The sequence below is a fragment of the Poecilia reticulata genome, linkage group LG11 (genome assembly GCF_000633615.1).
Source record: "Poecilia reticulata strain Guanapo linkage group LG11, Guppy_female_1.0+MT, whole genome shotgun sequence".
Lineage (NCBI taxonomy): Eukaryota > Metazoa > Chordata > Actinopteri > Cyprinodontiformes > Poeciliidae > Poecilia > Poecilia reticulata.
Window position 1 is genome coordinate 19,872,686 of NC_024341.1, and position 19,546 is coordinate 19,892,231.

General features: G+C 39.1%; 1 protein-coding gene across 2 annotated transcripts in view; it reads left to right on the top strand.

Annotated features, from left to right (window-relative positions):
- Positions 1-19,546, top strand: part of osbpl10a (oxysterol binding protein-like 10a) — a 99,778-nt gene that overhangs the window by 46,975 nt on the left and 33,257 nt on the right. For both annotated transcript variants that reach the window (XM_008422418.2, XM_008422419.2), the window contains 2 exons: positions 2,938-3,135; positions 17,075-17,315. In XM_008422418.2, coding sequence (XP_008420640.1) covers positions 2,938-3,135; positions 17,075-17,315 — 439 coding nt within the window. The remainder of the gene's footprint in view (positions 1-2,937; positions 3,136-17,074; positions 17,316-19,546) is intronic.

The following is a 19,546-nucleotide window of genomic DNA, read 5'->3' on the forward strand; positions in this document are numbered from 1 at the left end:
TGATGTTGGACGAGAAGAAGTTCTTCCAAACCAAACTCACTCCTCCATGCCGTTAGGAACTTCCTTCCTGCATCAACGTGCAGCCATGTTGGAACAAGAAGAGAGCATTCTCAAATTGTTCAAAGTTAGGAGCATGAAAATATCCCCCCAGAAAAAAACACTGGACATGATGAAGCATTAAGGGTTCCTTTTTCTGGAAACAAGAGACCTAATCCAACTCTTGAAAACAAGACCCACTCTTTGGTGCTGACGGTTTTTCCCCTCTGGACCAAACTTAAAACTGACACAAAGCAGTCAGGCAAATGTCGTTCCCCTGGCAACTGCTTAACCCAGACTCCTCTGTTTATTTGCCAGAAAGCGAAGGATGACTTGTCTCTCCAGAGAGCATGAATCCACTGCTCTAGAGTCCAGCAGTGGTGGGTTTCCGACTCTTTTCCTTCCCCTCAGTGATGAGAGGTTTGGATGCAGCTGCTTGATTTAGAAACTGTTAAATAAAGCTCCCTATGCTCTGTTCTTCTGCTAATTTGAAGGTTGCCCAATTTTGGAGTGCTGCAGCTGTTGAAAGCTGGCGAGTTCTGCACCCACTCAGCTACCTGGCGTACTTTAAGCCACTAAAAGGTGGACATTTTGAATCAGACTTATCGCATGGCTGACTTATCAAGGTTCCACACTGGATTTAACTGAAGTACTCTGCAACCCATGTTTGAATAAGTTTTTGTCGAAGCATGCATGGATTTTATACACATATGGTGATGGGAGTGATCCAAACATCTGAATTTAATGATTCTGAGGGGTGAGCGAATACTTCTGCCAACATGGTATGTAAACAAGTTGACTTTTTTCTTACAGGCTTGCAAGTTTTGCAGCTCTTTTCAATCTTTATACGATTAAAGTCATTCCTGTCCGGCTGCAATAAAAACTGATGCTATTGTTAATGTTTCCTTACTCATTGTTGCCTATAAATATGAAGAACACTGTTTGTTCTGACCATGTGTTCTTGTTTGATCTGCTGGTTTTTCTTAAGAGCAAGCGGCTCCTCTTCAAAACAAAGGTTTGTTGTTTTCCTTCCCGGTCAGGGTGCTCTGGGGGGGAGTTGTTAATTTGATCTGTGGTGTTTTTCACCGCTGCAGTGACCAGACCCCCTGTGCTCCTCTGAGGGATAAATCTATGGTGCCTTGTTCTCGGTGTGCTGCTTTAAACTAATGGACAGTAAAGAAAGAGCAGACAAGATAGCGATCTGACTTTTGCTGCCTGTGTGAGCACAGAGGTCAGTCAACTGAGGATTCAAGGGGGGGAAGAGGCCGAGGCGTCAGCATGAAGGATGTGATGTGACTTCACTGCAGAGAGAGATAAAAAAAAAAGCCGACTATGCATTTGCAAAGAGCCTAGTTGTAAATAATTACAAAAACCCAGATCAGTAAGGAGGATAAATACTGGATTTTTATGTTGAAACAGAGTATGTGGCACAAACTCGGTGTTGCTGTTCTGGTGGGTGGTTTTCCTCGTCTCTTCCTGTTTAAAGGGAAGTTCTCCCATCGACTGTCACCTGACACTTTTAGCGTGATGAGGACACAAGGACTGAATGTCAATGACTTGCAGCAGAGTTTGCTGGCTTCCTCACCCAGAAAAGTTATCTTTTTTTTTTAGAAATTGTCCTTATTGTTTGTGCCTTAATGTATTTTGTAAATTTTTGTACTTCCATTTTGGTTTCTGCTGCTTCTAAAAACAAGTTGTTGTGATTTTGGTGTCTGGAAAATGATCCGTTTCAAAATCCTGCTGAATGTAATGTCACAAATCAGCAACTCCTGCGACGCCCAGCCTGTTAGTTAGCAACACCAGCAGAGCTTCGCTCATCACCTAGCAACCCAAGCGGAGCTCCAGCACATTTGGTCAGCTGGTCTTGCCGTTGTATGCGCCTTACAGTGTTGATTTACCATTGATAAACCACTTGCTATATTCTTGTTGGTTGTGCAGAAGGCTCTACTTTTGCTTTTCAAAGAAGTACAGTTATATAATCATGCATCTTTTGGCAGCCTTTTTGACGTGGAAGTGTAAACATTGCGATACTTGGCCAGCAGCAGTTTATTTGGATTTAAAGTGACAAGAGGCTTTAAAGCAGCTGAAAGGAGCTCAAAGTAGGCAGAACTGACCGGAGTAAAATCTCATCAACAAAGAATAACTTTGTGCAAAAAAATAGTTTAACATGTTTTGTGTAGACTTATCCAAACCAGTTCAAGGAAGCATAATAGGTCACCTTTATATTTCTTTTCTTTTTTATTAATAGTATGTTTGGATTGAGTCGGGTTATTTATTTAAACTTGTAAGGTTATTTACAGGTTAGATTATTCCGTGCATAAAGAGATTAAATAAGATTTTCTTTTGCATGTTATGCAAAAACCATGCATAACATGCATGTTATGCATGTTATGCCCAGCAGACATGGTTCTTCTACTGGGCGTACCACTTGACAATCTTGCTCTGAAAATTCAATGCTTTTTATGCATCAGAAAATTTCCAAAAATCAGTGATTTGATCATATGGAAAATCCCATCACAACTTCCCATCATCCATGTTTTCCCTCTGCCATGGCAAAGGGAATTAAGATGCTTGTTATCAAATAAAAAAATTTATATTACATTAATGAGCTTTTTGGCCATACTTTTTACTTATTTGAAAAATAAAAAGTTTGTATTTTTAATCCCTAAAATATTAATTCCTAAGTGAAAAGTTTGTAAAAGTAGAAATATGAGTAGAGATGCTTTTCCATGTTTTTTTTTTTTTTTTTTTGCTGTACATTGAAAAACTTCAGACTTCCAGGACGAACTGGACCTGAAGCAAACTTTAAATTTATTCAAAACTTCCTGGTGCTCATAAATTCCTGCATGACTCACTCTCCCTTCCTGTGTCATCTCCTGCCTCCTCTTCCTCCTCCCCCAGGGCACCTCATCATCTGGTCGGACACGTAGCTTCTCCCTCCTCCCACACCTGACTCCATCTTCATCCCCGAGCTCCCAGAGGCACCAGGGCCACTCGGCCGCGCCCAGCAACATCGTCACCATCACCCACCACAAGTCCCCAGCTGCAGCTCGGCGGTCCAGGAGTCAGTATCCAGGGCAGCTGCTGGAGGTCAAGGAGGTGGGTGACTGAGGCAAAGTGTAACCGGATCCTTTTCTGCGTTGTGCTGGTTTTTGAGTGAATGGACCGTGACACAGTTTCTTTCAAGCGGATGATTCTCGGTTTATTTCTGACGAAAATACAGACAAAACAACCGTGTTATAGGCTGCCCGCTCCAAGTCCTCTCCCGCAGGACAACATGTCAAAAGGGGCGAACACCTCTCACAACTTACAAAAAAACTAAATAAACATTTTTGTACAACATACCTGACGAAAATACAGACAAAACAACCGTGTTATAGGCTGCCCGCTCCAAGTCCTACACCAAACAAAAGTATAAAACAAAAATTAACTTAATAGATCTATAAATAAACTGAAAAGCACACACCTCTCCTGCAGGACAACATGTCAAAAGGGGAGGGGCTAAGGGGCGCAAACAATTTAAAGACAATACCACAGAAGAAGAAATAAAAGGGAGGGGCTTCCGATCTTAAAATAACACGGTTAAAACAATGACAGAGGTGTTTCAGTAAGATAAGGAACAAGACAAATAACCAAAAGAAGACATTTTGTGTAATTATAATAAAAGAGAATTACAACCAGGTTACATTAGCACATTCAGATGTTTTATTGTAGAAGAAAGGCTAAAGACGGCTGAAAACAAAAAATCTGGTGTATAAAGAGTCATCAGTTTTCCAGTTCCTTTTTTTGATATTTCTTCCAAGGTGTACTCATTTAAAAGCCGTCTTATTCACATGATTACAATGGGAGTTTAAGATGTTAAAGGTTCTACATGGAAATAAATTTCACAATAATTACATGAGCAATAGGTTTATATTGCAAAATGAACATGTCTTTGCTTGATATCTGCCTGCTAACATGTTGACTGTACAGGAGAACTAACTAAATTTTAATAAAGCTACATGATATCATGAAAATATAGATACTATTGCTGAAAACTGTGATGAGAATTTAGATTTTATCAATCCATGTTTTCCCGACTTTCTTCTTTCTTCAATACAATGTCCCCATCATCTGCAAATGACTGAACATATAGATTAAATGTAGGCAGACTTGGTCTGTTAGTCCATTCAAGTGATGACCCACACTTTGCCCAGAGCAGATAAATTTTGCGCAGGTCGAAAAATAATTGCACAAATAGCTTTTTATGTATTTATTTTTTGATCCAAAAGCAGCCAATCAGCCGTCAGTAGCCATAAGTGTCGATGGCTACTGATGGTTTTCAGGTCTCTGTTGGCTGTGGAAATTAATTTTTGTTTGTTAAATAACAAGTACATTAAAGTTTAATCGTGATGTTTTTCATTTTGTTTTTAATGCAAAAATATTGTAATCAGTTCGGCTGGTCATCTGTCCCACGCGGAAATCTTTTTCCCGCACAACTTGTGGAACAGCAAACATAATATGCTCTGCCTTTTAGCTTCAGACCCAGAGCATAGCGGTGCTGTGCCATAACCTCACATAAAGTTTTTATTATCTAATCCGCTTTAAAATTGCGGAGAAAAAATATATTTTGTGTGAAAAACCCATGTACATAGCTCACATCTGTGCGCTACATACAAGATATATGTAGCTCACATCTGTGTGCTACATACTATGTAGCACACATAGTATGTAGCACACATACTATGTATGTAGAACACATATGTAGCTCACATCTGTGTGCTACATACTATGTAGCACACAGATGTGAGCTACATACTATGTAGCACACAGTTGGGAACGCCAAAGCCTAAATGCTAAATTGGTCAGTTTACTTTTGTTTATTTGGTGGCCTGGCGCTTTAAAAAAAAAATCCCCCTGTAGTTCTAAGAGCGGTCGTTTGGATCCCGTCTGAGCTTTTTACCATGTGCGGTTCTGGCGGGTCGCTGGCTTATGAGCTTTTTTTGTGGTTTGGCGAACTGAAGAGCTGACGGGTCACCAGGTTGGACAACTCATTAACCCGCTAATGACGCAGACGCTTCAAGTTTGACGCGTGTGCACTTTGCGTCTGGTTTAAGTCCATGTCTATGTGGAGCGTCGGACGTGCTAGACTCTTCAAAGGCTCAAAACGCTCCAAATGGTTCAAATCGCGCCTCGCTAGATGCTCGAAACGAGCCACAATGGTTCTGGACGCGCCTCCAAATAGACTTTGCATGTAAACCAGACGCGTTCGATGTGAACGCACCATAAGACTCTATGAATATTTGCACCACATGCCTGAAAAGTTACTGCTTTACAAAGAAATTGGACGTATTTGTAGACCCTGCACATATTTATTGTTTTGGACCGAGCTTGACGCATTTATCTTTAATCATTAAGCATGTGATGTCATACAACATGCTGTTTTAATACCATCAATCTCTGTATTCAGCTGTTCATGAGGTCGGCTGCAGGCTTTTGTCCAACTTTTACATTTTTCCAGACTCCAGTTTTAAAATGGAATAAACTCTATTCCGTCCTCTAATGCTCTGTGTAAAGCGTGCCAACCGAACTGACAACTTTTAACCATTTTTTCTGATTATTTTCCACCAAATATTTATGACCGCACATTTAATAGCCAGATTGGAGCGTATGGTAGACCTGACAACTTTGTCCTTCAGGTGAGGGGAGATCATGGCCCCCCCAACATCAAAAATGAATCTGGCGCCGCTGAGACACTACAGTAATTCAGCAGGCTATAAAATGAGCTGGTTAAAACAGACTTAATCTTGTTTTTAAGCAGACTTTACATTCTTTACTCCACCAACATTGTTGCTAAGGCAGAAAAATCAACACAATCATCCCGAATCTTTGGATGTTTTTATCTGAGATCTAGTTTTTCAGTCTGGATCTCAGTCAGCTGTATTTATGTGGACTTTCTGGATTCACTTTATGTTACACTGTGAACATTTTAATACAAAAACACCCACCCATTCTCACACATGAAAAAAAAAAGTTTTTGTATTTCCTGTTCAAACTCTGCAATAAGAGTTTAAAAAATGTAGTTTAAGAAAAGGCATGGAGAAAAAAAACTGCACTCATTTGAATTTAAAGTTTCATACTTCTACATATTCTATTTATATTAAACCAATGTGTTCAAAACGACAACAGTTTGTGTTACGCAAAAATAGAAAGTGTGTGGTGAAAAACTGAGAACATTCTCACTACTTTTATCAGATCTGCAAAGGACAGTCGCCGTCAGACTCTGTTGATAAAATGCAAATGATTAATTAAAAATGAGCAACGTGACCACGTCTCTAAAAACAGAGCCCTGGATGCGTGTGTGTGCGCATGTGTGTGTGTTGACACCTTGCCAGGCTGTAAAGACATCAGGTCTGATCTCAGAGAATCAGAGAAGTAACTTTTACTGTCGGTCTATTTTGAAATGTTAAAAGAACATTTCTGAACAGTTTGAAGCCCATTATTCGACAGCGAGGGATCGTTTATAAATTTATTTAACGTCGCCGCTTCTCTCCCAGGAAGTGGATTTTCCAGAAAGTACTCCATGAGGTCCAGAAATCTCAAAATCAATCTGAAAATCTGGGCTGTAGAAATGAAGGGTTGACATTCAACCACAATTTGTCTAATTAGACACAAAGCGAAACTTCAAGTTCAAATTAATGTACCTAATGCTGGCATTAAACAACATTGGACCTACTTAGTTTTTACTTTTAGTATTTTTCACATAGAGCTTCTCAGATGGTGGAAAAGTAAACTTTTTTTTGTTTTTGTTCACGTGATTTTGCTCCGCATTGTTCAGCTTGTAGAAAACAATAGGACACGTCTGTATATTTCTATTAGAAACTATGAGATTATACTGTTAAATTTAACCGATTACCTTCATAAATGTCTCTCTGTTTACCTCTTCCTTGTCGTCTTTTCATTTTTGTCTTCCTCTCATGCTGAGAAAGTCTGACATATGAGAAAAAGATGAGAACAGAACAAATTAGGATGTGTTCTTTAGGAAGTGAGAAAAGGGCACCGAAGTGAAGCCACGTTATTATTAGAGAGCAGACTCCCTCTACCCTGGTGTGAATGGCATTTCCTGCTTCGTTCAGAGTTTTGGCAGCTGGTCCTTTCCTCCGTGTGATCAGATGACACCTGGTAATGCTTTAATTTTATATTAGACTAGTAGGGTCTTGGTTCAGTGCAGACTTGTAGTGAAAGTAATTTTTTTCTCGGATCTTTGAAAATACTTTTCAGGTAAATTCATTAGTGTTTCATGTTTCCCTGGTAGCCCTGACAAAGACACCAGTCATATAAAAAAAGTCAAATGAAAGTGAATAATAGAAAGAGCTGTTGGATTGGTTTTTGTTTTATTTTCGGTGGAAGTGGTCAGTGACTTCAGTATTGCTTCAAAAAGTTTAATTAAAACATTTCAAATGTTTTATGATTTCAACCATTTAAAGACCTTAGAAATACAAAGAACGTGCCAAAATGGCTGAAGGAATCGCTTCAAAGTCATGTAGCTCTGCCCCTCCCCGACTTGTTGCTTCCACTGCCGATCAGCTGGCTGAAAGAAGACTACTGTGTTCCATGGTTTTGTGACTAGTAAAGTTTTCATTTTTGACAAAGTTCTGGCTTGACGTCTAAAATAGTTAGATTGATTGCTTTGTCTGAAGTTGAGAAAACTTGGGCCTCATTAAAACCACAATAGACAAAAGTAGTAATGACGAAATCCTCAACTTGAGTTTAAGTTTACAAACTGTAGATTTATGTGGCTGTTTAATGTGTTTAGTTTCTATCTGCTTTGATAGAAGATTATATTTTTTGCCCTTTAAGGTGACGTTTATCTTAAAACTATAAGCTGGAGGCTTATAGTTGTGTTAATGAAATCCACTGGATCATGGTTCACATCCAACATTGTGATGCAATGAAAACAAGATATTTTCACTTATTGAGAGAATCTCATTATTTACTAATCCGAGGTGACAATGATGTTTTCCCCCAGATTATCCTTGAATGCATGAAATATTCAGTCTTTTTCCATTTTATTGTCTTTTGCACCATTCTCAGAAGTTGGAGTTTGTCATTAAATTGAACAAAGTTGGAACTTTGAACCCTCATCAATTTTCTCTGCGTCCGTCGTCAGACCCATCGGTTCCGGCTGCTGATGAATCTTTGGTCGCGCTGACGAGTCGTTCTTCCTTTTCTGCTTATCTTCTGGGAGAATATTGTTTTTCTCTGTCACTTCTTAATGAGCTGCCTTGAGTCAGTTTGAGGTGATTAATTGCGATACGTTGTTTGGTTTTATGACGTGAAAATGATGACACATTTGTAAATAAACCAAAAAAACTTTTTTTCCTTCTATTTTGTGCTTTCAGTCTATTGTTTGGAGACAGAGTGTGCTTTTTGGATTGTCGCCAGGCTGTTGAATAACAGCGATAAGATGACTGAGCAGTCAGGAAGGAAGGGAAAACCTGGACAACAGGCTTTTTAATGTGACGTACTTGTGGAGATATATTGAACCTGCATGAAAAGAGTTAAATTCCCACAAGATATTTTTTGACATCTTGTTCTTGTTGAGCTTTAAATCATAAACTTACCATGTAGTTGTGCATAATATCTGAGGTTCTTCAAACTGTAGAGATAATTTGATCTGAAAGATGTTGCTTGTGCATGCTTAGGAATATTTTTATTGTTTAAAAAAAGGTCAGTGCTGTGATTCCTGAAGAAACGGTGTCACATTTAGTCCTAATATTTAAACGGTGAGACTTTCTTGTGATCTTTTAAAGCAGTCCTCGTCAGGATCCTCATTTTTCTGAGGATTTGTTTCCATTCTTTTCATCTACCTCAATTATGAATAATTCAGTCATGAAAACACTCCTATCTGAATAGATTAACAGTGCTGTCTACAGTTCACAAAGAGCCAAGTTTTAAAAAGCCTCTTTAGTCTCTTTCTGGCTCCCCGTCTGTAGCAAAGGTGTGTTTCTGTGCCAAACACTAACAAACATCGCATATTTTTGCAACAGCGAGATGATTGTCAAGGAGCTGTCAGGCGCTTAGAGGACTTGTTCCCTTTGTGCCGACATGACTTTTTGGTTTAATTGGTGGAAAGAGTTTTTTTTTTTTTTTTTTACGCCAACACTTACGCTTTGATTCTTTTCATCTACAGTCATGGTGAGGTACAAATGATGGGAAACTAATGAGCGAAAACTTAATTATTTTGTATTTTTTTCATGATTTGTGAGAGTAATCCTATCTGGCTTGTCTAAAAAAGAGCCGTTTTACGAAGACGCAACAAATATGTTTTATTTTTATTTTTTCTCTTACGACTGGGGGAACTGCTAACGTTGTCCTTCCCAGGCACAAGTCAGTTTCTTGTAACAGGATTTGATGGATGTTTCTTACTGCTAAAGGAGAGTTTTTCCTCTCCACTGTCGCCTCATGCATGCTCCATTGGTGTAAAGTCAGCAACACAATGCATATGATTGTTTACTGTCTCTACAGTCTCATGCAGGAAGAATGAATGCTGGAAGTCACTGACTCGATGCAATCTGCTGAGTCTAAACAGTCTGATAAAAAAAAATTAATGTATGTATGATTTGATTGAAAGAACTTTTGTGTGAAGTGCCTTGAGATGATATGATGGGAATTGGACCTATAAATAAACAAAACTGAGCTGAAAAAGGGGCAAAAAGGAGCTTCAGGTGTAAAAAGTTACAGCTTTTCATCACTGCTATCTTTTATATCTTGGTGTTTGTGCAGGTGCAAGCAAAGTTTTTAGCCTGACACAGTCAAAAACTCTTATCTACAGATATCAGACCATCTTCTTCTTCTGGTTTCATGCAGGAACAAAGTAGCTTTGTTTGATCCGAACAGAATCAGGCATTATTCTACAGGAAAAGGATCCGTTCACCTTCACTGTTGCCTTTTGATTGAAGAACAACACAACTAGATAAAGTCTTTAAGTCTTTTAAAGAATCATTTATTTCAAGCAAATTGAATTTTTTTTGGCTTCTTTTGCTGGCTGAGTGGAAGTTATTAATCTTCTGCAGCTCCAACTTGTTCTGCTTAAAATATCTCGCCTAAATGATTCACTAAATGACAGAAAGGGAGCAACTAGTGATCAACACGAGTGGAGAACACGTCCAAGTTCTCAAGAACGGACAGTTTTAATAAACGGCATGCAGAATGTGTAATCGGCAAGCAAAACAAGCTCTGCTTTGGTTTGCTGGGCTCCTCCGAAGACAGACGAAACGTGGCTCTGTGTGATTTATGTTCTCTCTGTTTTGGTTCAGAAGAACTGGGTCGCCGCTCACTGTGACCTGATTCAACTCCGCCGTCATTTGACTTCCTCTCTCCCTACTTCCTACTCCTCCTCGTCATTCGGGTTTTTTTCTTCCTCTGTTCTTACGAGGCCAATAAACTTTCCTGACAAGTTTAACAGGATCAGTGGAGCCTTTATGGATTGATATATGCAGAGCTGTGCTCAGTGGAGACCAGAAAGCTGTGCTTTGTTGGCCATGCAGTGGATTTGTGGTCTTATCAGCAGCATCACAAATGTGTTTAGTTTCCTATTTTGCGGCTGATAATATCTTGGAACAACACGTTGCTGTTGAATGTTTGTGTTTATCGCAGCTGCAAATGAAGACTGTTGAGGTAATTGCCAGACCCTGCGTAAATGTTTGTTCTGGCTGGTTTGGATACAAGTTGATAACTTTAAGCATTTAGAGCTCACTTTACATGCGTTCAGAGTAGTTATATCCATTATCAGCTCTCTATGCAAACAAATGATGTAGCCCCATCCAGTGGACTATCAGACCTGCTGATTTTGTTGTAAAATTTTACTGTGAAATACAATACCATGTTAGAAAATCCTGTGTTTTGGGGGGCTCTCATGGTGCATGTACTCGTTGTTTTAATTCATAAATTGTACGTATTAGTAAGTTTAACAACAAAAAATGAGTAGAAGAAATGAACGGCAGATTTTAACCAAAGCTCTCCACACCAAAGCAGTGCAGAAACGACTTGGTTTGACGGCAAAAAAGATTAAAAACCCACTTTGTTGGTTTTAAACAGCATTGTAGGGAGATGTTTCCAAAGTTGTCAAGCCTGATGGTCATATAATAATCAATTATGGCAAGTCAACTGGTCATATAATCATGCTGTTTGGAAACCTGATTGTTTAAAACTGCCATTAAATAAATCACCAGGCAGCCCCAGATGCTGAATAGGTATATTTTCAGACTTTATATTTAAGAATAATTGATATTGTTATAATTTAGTAATGTTCAAGAGGTGACTTGCACAAGTTTAACATTGTCTTTATTCAGAATTTTTACAAATTAAGTAAACAGTCCACTAATGCTTATTTTCTTAACATAACTTTCAGTTTAATACATTCAACTACATAATTTTTCCACTTTATAAGTAAGAGGATGACACTTGGCAGCATTTTAAATCAGGATTTAAATAAGAATTAAATTCAGGAACCTTAGAAATAATGAATAATTTTTTTTTCTACATCATTCTTGGATAAATTTCTCCTAATTCATATTTAATAAATATATGTACAGCTTTGTAATATGATCAGACACAGTCATAATAAAGATTTGAGTATTAGAGGGTCAGGCAATCATAATATCATTAATCTTTTCAAACACAATTATGCAAGATTGCATCTCAATGGCCATAATTTGTTTTGTTTTGTTTTATGTTTTTCTGTTTTTACTTTTTATCTGTTCAAAATAAATAAATAAATGAAGTACCTCAGGGTGGAGGTCCAATTGGGGTTTAAAATGTTAAACCTGACGATCACTGTGGTGCTAAAACCTCTGGAAGAAGCATCGACGTAGCAACGCATCAGAGCGGCCTGCTGCTGAGTGTTGAGGGCTCTGTCATGCTGTCACCTTCCATCCGTCTGTCTCCCCGCTCGATGCGAGATGCTGGGAGTCAGATCACATGACGTGTCTCCACAGCCAGCTTGACGTGAAGTCGTCCAATACTTCAACCCTCGCTCCACCGCAGCAGAGACAGATGATTGGGTCTCTTCTATTTCTGGAAACATCAGCAGCCTTGTTGGCTCCAGAGAGCGCTGCGCTTGTGAAAAGTGTTTGGAAAAGCAGCGGGATCTGCCTTTGCTGTGAACTCGTTCAGTCTGAGCAAGTCACAGTCTCAGTCTTTGGTCTGGACATTAAAACTGTGAATATTTTAGCCCTCATAGAGCCACTTCACATTTCTAACCAATCTGACATTTTCCTCTCAAGAAAAATTCCAAATGAATCTGTTGAATGTCTTTTCATCACACAGTTCATTCATGCCGTTAAAGGTGACTTATTATGTTTCCTTGAACAGGTTAGGATAGGTCTATAAGGTATACAAAACATGTTTGTTACATTTTTTGCACAAAATCATTCTTGGATAATGAGATTTTAGTCTTCAGTTCTGCTTATTTATTTGAGTTCCTTTCAGAATGAGATGTTTTAAGGCCTCCAAATAAGCTGCTGCTCCTTGTTTACACTTGTACCTTAAAATGGCTGCAAACATATGTGCAGTTATATAACAGTACATATTTGAGAAGCAGAAGTAGAACCTCCTGCACAACAAACAAGAATGCAGGAAGTGGTTTCTGGATGGTAAGTCAACAAAAAATAATCGTCTTTTCCAGTAGCCATTGTGCAGCACAGACATTGGTAAAACCAGCTGGTAAAGCTGGTTGACATCCTGAAACTCAGTTTGGGTTGCTAGGTGACAGGCTGGGCTTCCTTGGGGTTGCTAGGTGACGGGCAGTGCCTGCTTATTTCTGACATTGCATTCTGAAGGTTTTTGAAACGGGTCATTTTCCAGAAACTAAAAAATATTAACTCACGGCCAAAAAAAAAAAAAAAAATTTAAGTAGTAGTTGAGACACAAATAGAAGTACAAAAATGTAAAAAAATTGGGAATTTTACATAATATGTTACTTTTAATGTTATTTCCTTAGTCCTCAACAACAGAGAAATGTTTTTTTTCCCCAGAGTTGCAGAAATGAATGACAACATTCTTGCAGATAATCAGCTCTCCTGTCCTCCATTTAGATTCTGCATCATGTCTTCCTTCAATCTTTCTGAAGCCTTAGTTATGTTGAACTGTATTTGCTGTTCCTTTTTATCTATTTTATTTAATACTTCATCTGCTCCTAAATTTGCTCATTGTCTTTTGGCACTTGGCTCCTTTCAGCACTTCCACCTACTTTCTCATGCTTTGCTCAGTCAAGTTATATCCTTGTTTAAAATCTCCTGCATCTCCAATTTATTTTCCCTCCCTCTTCAAATCTTTTATGCACATACTATATTTTTGTCTCCCTTGGCTCAGAGCTTAATAATAATCCCCTTTCTCCCCAGCTATGTGTAAAACTGTCATGTTTTGCTTGCATCAAGAAAAGTGGCTTCATTTTACTGAGCACTATAAAACCCAGTGAGCTGTTATATCAGAGCACAGTTTGTTTTCCCCTGCATTTCTTATTGTTGCATAGCAACAAATTTGTTCTCCAACTTGCATTGCCACACACTAATGACCCTTTCAGTGAGTAATGGACCTTAAGGCAGGTTCTGATTTACTGCATTATTAGTGTCACATAGATTCAATTACACTTCTGAATGTTTTTTTAAATTTTTTATTTGCATCCCTTTTTCTGCTCCATTTTTGCCGCTCTCAAAAACCTTCAATATTTTTATTCTGGAGTACATCTTTGTGTAATAAAGCACTCCTCTATTGGGGTGAGTCATTATTTTTCCAAAGGGACCACGAGAGAAATTTGAATGATGTTAGAGGGAGATTTATAATGAGATCACAGCGTTTGCTTTGTTTAATCAACTTAATGCAGAATGGCAGCATCACTGCACATTGATAACCAACAACAACAGGCTCCAAGATTTTGGTTGCTTACTGTCAATTTAAGAAAAGAGGATCTTTTAATATTCTCTGAAAATTTAAATGTTTGGACAATCTCTGCCTGAAAACATTGAAATCTGATGAGATAGTAAAAAAAAAAACGTAATCGCACACATGTGCTTTAAATTAATGAAAAGCTTTTTTTTTGTTTTCCTTTGGGACTTGAGCAGCTGTGTGATCTGATGCAGGATCGTGTGTGTTCCTGAGGTTTGTGTGGGGAAACAAGTGTTTGTGAAGCCATACAATATTAATGAACAGAACATTTCCGAACCGATAAACAACCCGGATTTATTATCCCTGAGAGAAGCTGATTACCTGTGAGCAAGACGCAGCGTCGTCTCCTTCCCTCTGTGATGCATTTAGACTCTGATAATAATTCTCCCAGGGAGAAATCTCTGTTTCTGGAGAAAGTTTTCTGCTCAGAAAAGTTTTGTTTGGTTCTTTTTTTAGCGCCGTCGTCTCAGACTTGTTGCCTGCAGCTAAGATGAAGACGATGTCACTGGATTTATTACTCAGTTGTGTCACCGCCTACACAATACTAACACTATGGATGTTGGAAAAAAGAAACGGTGACATTTATTTGTCTTTATTGTACGCGCTTAGGTTTTTTTTTGTAGGTCTCTTTCATTATTGAGTAGTTATTTTACATTTAACCTTCCTCTCTGAACAACATGACAACCTAAACCGGTATATTTCATGTCTTTAATTATTCATTGTTCACAGATTCTTTTTTATGATGCCACTATCTCAATCCAGCGTTCTTCCCTCAATCTTTAGTTATGAGGTAAAGCAGCAAATGCCTTTTTCTACAGGCAAGGCAACCAGACTTGTTAAATTTCGCCCAAAGCTAATGAGCCGACTGTCTCTGAGTAATATGACCTCTGTAGGATGTTTTTAAGCCTTTGCCTGCAGTTTTTTAGATGAGAGGAAATATATTTTTTTGTTTTTTTTGTGTGTTTTTAGTGGCCTTTATTCATTAGTAGCAGGAACAGGAAGAAGGGCAGAGAGAGAAGGGTTAGTCCAGAGGTCGCGCTAGACTTCTTTTTGCTGTCTGTCATTTTGACTAACAATGTCAAAACAAATCCTGTCTTGTTCTATTTTTACCCATTTAATTGCATGTCATTTTAATTTTTTACAAACGTAACAGATAATCCACATTGTGTCTTCATCCAGCTGAATACATTTAACTTTTTCACTTCAGTGATGAAGTTATACGCTTTATATTTTTGAATCGACAGTTTAAATATTCCTTTTCAAGAATACTTTGTTTAAAGTCTTCCATTCTAGTGTAATTGATCATATTCAAAAGAAAAAAATATAAAAATGCTAAGAAGGTAAAGTGAGGTAATTTTATTTATATAGCACATTTTCAGTAACAAGTAAAATGAAATACAAACAAAACAATAAACCAAAGGAAAGAGCAAAAAGAAGAAAAAAACTACATATTGGTTCCCCATATTTAATAAGAATAAGAATGTAATTTTTTTTAAAAATCTAATTGCTTTAAAATTTTTACCCTTACTGCAACCTTTGAACACCGCTGCCCTTAAAAGTCATTGGGAGGCCCACAGCCGGCTCTCCGGTTTGGAAGTGCATGCTTCACTAATCAGAAAGAAACTGAACTGCACAAATCAAACATTCATAAAATTCATGTGGAAGGAGGAAATGTTTTGAAACTGCACAGCAGCTGTTAAAAATCAAACAAAAGACAGTGTTAGAGAGCAGATTCAGTAATATTTCACAAGTTTCCTAGAGATGATGTCGCCTTTGCCTTACTCAGTTCTATATGAAAGAACAGAAAAACATTTGAGATCATGCACAGTGATTGTGACTTGCAGCTGTGAGACTCCAGGAGTGAGTCTGATGAACAAAGCTAACGCACACATACACACACCAGAGGACAATACAGGGTCGGTTGCTGTGAGGAAATGCTTGCAGGAGACGATCAGCCAGTCAAAGATGAGACCACCCCCTAGCTGTTCCATTATAGCACCATCTGATGTGACAACAAAAGATCATTTTTTCCAAAACATCATAGTCAAACTGATGTGAAACTGGACACACGTTTTTGTATTTGTTGTATGATTAATGAAAATCGGGTGAACGGTAGCAGGGGGTGAAACCACACAGCGGCTCCTGGCTCCTGAAGCCCACTCTGTCCCAAGTGAAGAAAAATTTCCATTTAGATTGGAATTCATTATCGGCTTTAACATTAGCCCTCCAAAATGAATGAAAAACAAAAGATTCTTTTGTTTTTTAACATTCAAACATGCAAACTTTAATTCGCAGGATTTGTTGACTCATCTAATCACAGTGAAACTCCAGACCAACTACTGATTACATCTACAATTCATGAGTCAGCAGCAGAAACATGCGTTAAGGCCGAAACTAATTTTGTTTTGTTTCTCGTCGTCTGCAAACGCCTTCAATAACCAAAACGTGACCTCTAAGGACCACAATGGAAGAAATAAATACTCACTGGGCAAGTCAGACATAATTGGTTTCATCGTTCAGGAAAAGCTGTGCACAGTGAAATCTTGGAGATTGTTTTGAAATAAACTGCTTGGTTATTGTGAACCGTTGTGGCCATGTGTGTTTTTATTGATGGTCTGTTGTAACGACGAGCTATAAAGTAACATTAATGGTTACCAATTTCAGGAAGATGATACAAGTGTAAAGGTTCCCTGAAACAGCTGAGCTCTGAGAGGATGGGATGTTTGAGGTCAAAGGTTATCTGATCAGGCAACAGATGGGACATCTAAACTCTGCCGTAAATTCAAACTTCAGGAATTTAGGTGTTTTTGAATAATCAAAAGAGAGCACCTGATGGTCACTCAAAGCTTTCTTAAATATATCATTGAAAAATAAGCAACTTGAGATGGATATCTGTTTTTATTTTTATATAACAGTTATTCACTTGTACATGCAGAGGCTTTATTTGCTCCAAAACTGTGTTGTAAGACTTTTTTAACTGGAACAAATAAGATGGATGAACATGCTGTTCCAAAGAGCCAACAATAAATTATATTGCATAGACAAGATGGTTGCATCGGACCAGAAAATGCAAGAGTAATACCTAAAAATTATACTCGATGTTCTGTTTCAGGTGATGTCCCAAGCAGAGGGCCAACAGAAGAACCTTGTCCACTCCATCGACTCCCTGCCCACCAGAGGCCCGCTCTCCTGCCTGGACCAGGACCTGCTGCTACTCAAAGCCACGTCGGCCGCCACGCTCAGCTGCCTGGGAGAGTGCCTGAACATCCTGCAGCAGACGACTCAGAGCCACAGCAGCCAAGCGCCGCCGCCTCAGTCCCACGCCTCCCAGCATAGCCGGGGAACCCCCTCTGGTGAGTCCGCCACGGGACCCGTTCCGGTACCGTTACTGGAGCTGCCCACAGCTCCGTCCACCGCATCCCGCTTATCGTTTCAGTCTTCACCGCCTGAGCCCAGCTACGGCGACAAAGCCGAGCTGCAGCAGCTAGACTGTGGCTCGTGTCCATGCCTGATGGGTACGATGAACTTAAAACGTTTGCAGTAAATGCTGTTGAATGTCGTACTTATGTGTTTGTACCATTTCTGTTTGTTGTGTTCCGTCCGTGTCTGTCATGTTTTGTGTTTTTTTGTTTCATTCTCATTGAAATGCCAAAAACTCTTCAAGTGGTGCAAGTTCAAGCATGAAAGAGGAGTGTGTATGGAAGGGTTGAACCCCTGTCAGCATGTCAAACTGCATGTCGGGAGAGAGAAATGGCCTTCTGTGAACGGGTATACTTGAAATAAAAATCTATGCACTTTTAAATCTCCTTAAAGGATTAAATCTTTGCCAAAACAATCCACTCTGGTGCCTCAAATGTCAGCACTCCGCCATGTTGAACCCGCTATGTGCCTGGTCTAATAAAGATGTTTTGAATCATCTGAAGCTTGAGGGTGCTTCTATTTGGCAATAATAGTTAAAATAAATATCTGTCAGGACTTCTTAAAGTGGAGTATCCAGTTAATCAGTTGTTGTGGACTAATCCTGTTTTCCCCAAGTATAGATGCACATTTACAATCCAGTTATGGTGTTGAGAACAAAACCCATCAATGCTTTTCTTTCCTTGGTAAAAAGGATTGGGTTGCATGATGATCTCCTGAATTGCTTCAGAGTAACACTTTAGAAATTTGTTTGATGCTTCAGTTTCAAATTTCAGAGGAAATGGTTTCGCTGTTCACCTTCATAAACTGATTATTGGCTTTGATGCAATATCCATTTTGGGCTTTTATGTATTTGAAGTTCTTCTTCCAGTGTGAAACAATCAGACAACAAGCAACTCTGAGTTTTAAAAATATCAATTTGGTGCACAGGTTGGAATTTATTGGTTGATTTATTTATTGTTTCCCCACCATGTTTGATTAGCAAACTCCACCTTCACCACAGTCATTTTGTAGCCATCAAAAAGTCCAATATGTGGATATTTAAACACTTTTTGGGATAATTGGTGTTTATTTAAACTGGTTGCTTTTCTGGCACAGACAGAAGCTAAAATTGGTTTGCAATACGGTTTGAAAGTTGCCAGTTTTCAATGTTATCCGACCATAAGCTCATAGATGAAAATTGACTTCTTGCCAATTTTGACTGGATGAAAATGTTTGAATGAAAAGTAATCGCAATATTTTAACGAAGCTTTTACCATTTAATCTTATCAAATAAGGCAAAAACAACTGATATTTTCATATTAAAGATCCAATTGAATTGTTGTGAATCTAAGATGTACATCCAACCAAAGTGGAAATGGTGAAGTTTCCGCAGCAATTCTTTTTCTGAATCCCCGAAACCAGAAAGTTGTTCACGTTTGTCTCTGACCCTTAAGAAGGTAACATTGCATCTGTGTTTAGGAGGTGGGGAAACGTTCCCACCCTGAATCTGCCCTTCCTCACTGTGTCCTGGTCTTCTTTTTGCGCCAGCCGTTGCCGTGCCCTGCAGGGGGTTGTGTGGAGTGGGACCGCCGGGCCGCAAGTACAAACCTCTTTCTTCCTTCCGCTGCCTTGCTGATGAGTCTCAAGGGGGTCCGGCTGCGCCCCATTTTCGGCATGTACCCTCCACACCTCAGTGAAGAGTACCTTGTTAGGATCCTCGATTTTGCGAGTTGATCGCGGCGGCGTGCTTCACCAGCATGGGCTGCATCCCGACTTCATGCAGCTGATGGCGGGAGTTGCAAGAGAGGCGAATGGTTCACGCAGGAAAGCATTCCCAAGCATGAGGTTGCACTGAGTTTGGCTGGCACGTTGGTTCCTCAGATCACCTGTTGCTCCTTCAACAAGCAGATCAACCCATTGGAGTCGGCTCTAGTCGTGTCAAAGAGTAGAGAACTAAATTTGCACAAAAAAAAAAAATAGAAATAAACCTGCCAGTCAAAAAGCAGAGAGCAGATCTTAAGGTAAAGCAGTGGAGGATCTTCGCTGCTCCCTCTAGCTCTTTCGCATCTCTCCGGTTTTCCTTCTGCTGAAAAGAGCTTGATGCAACGCCCTCCCCCCACTCCCACCAGCACACAGAGCATTTTCCTTTAAGGAAATGACGATCCATAAAGGAAATCTACTTTAC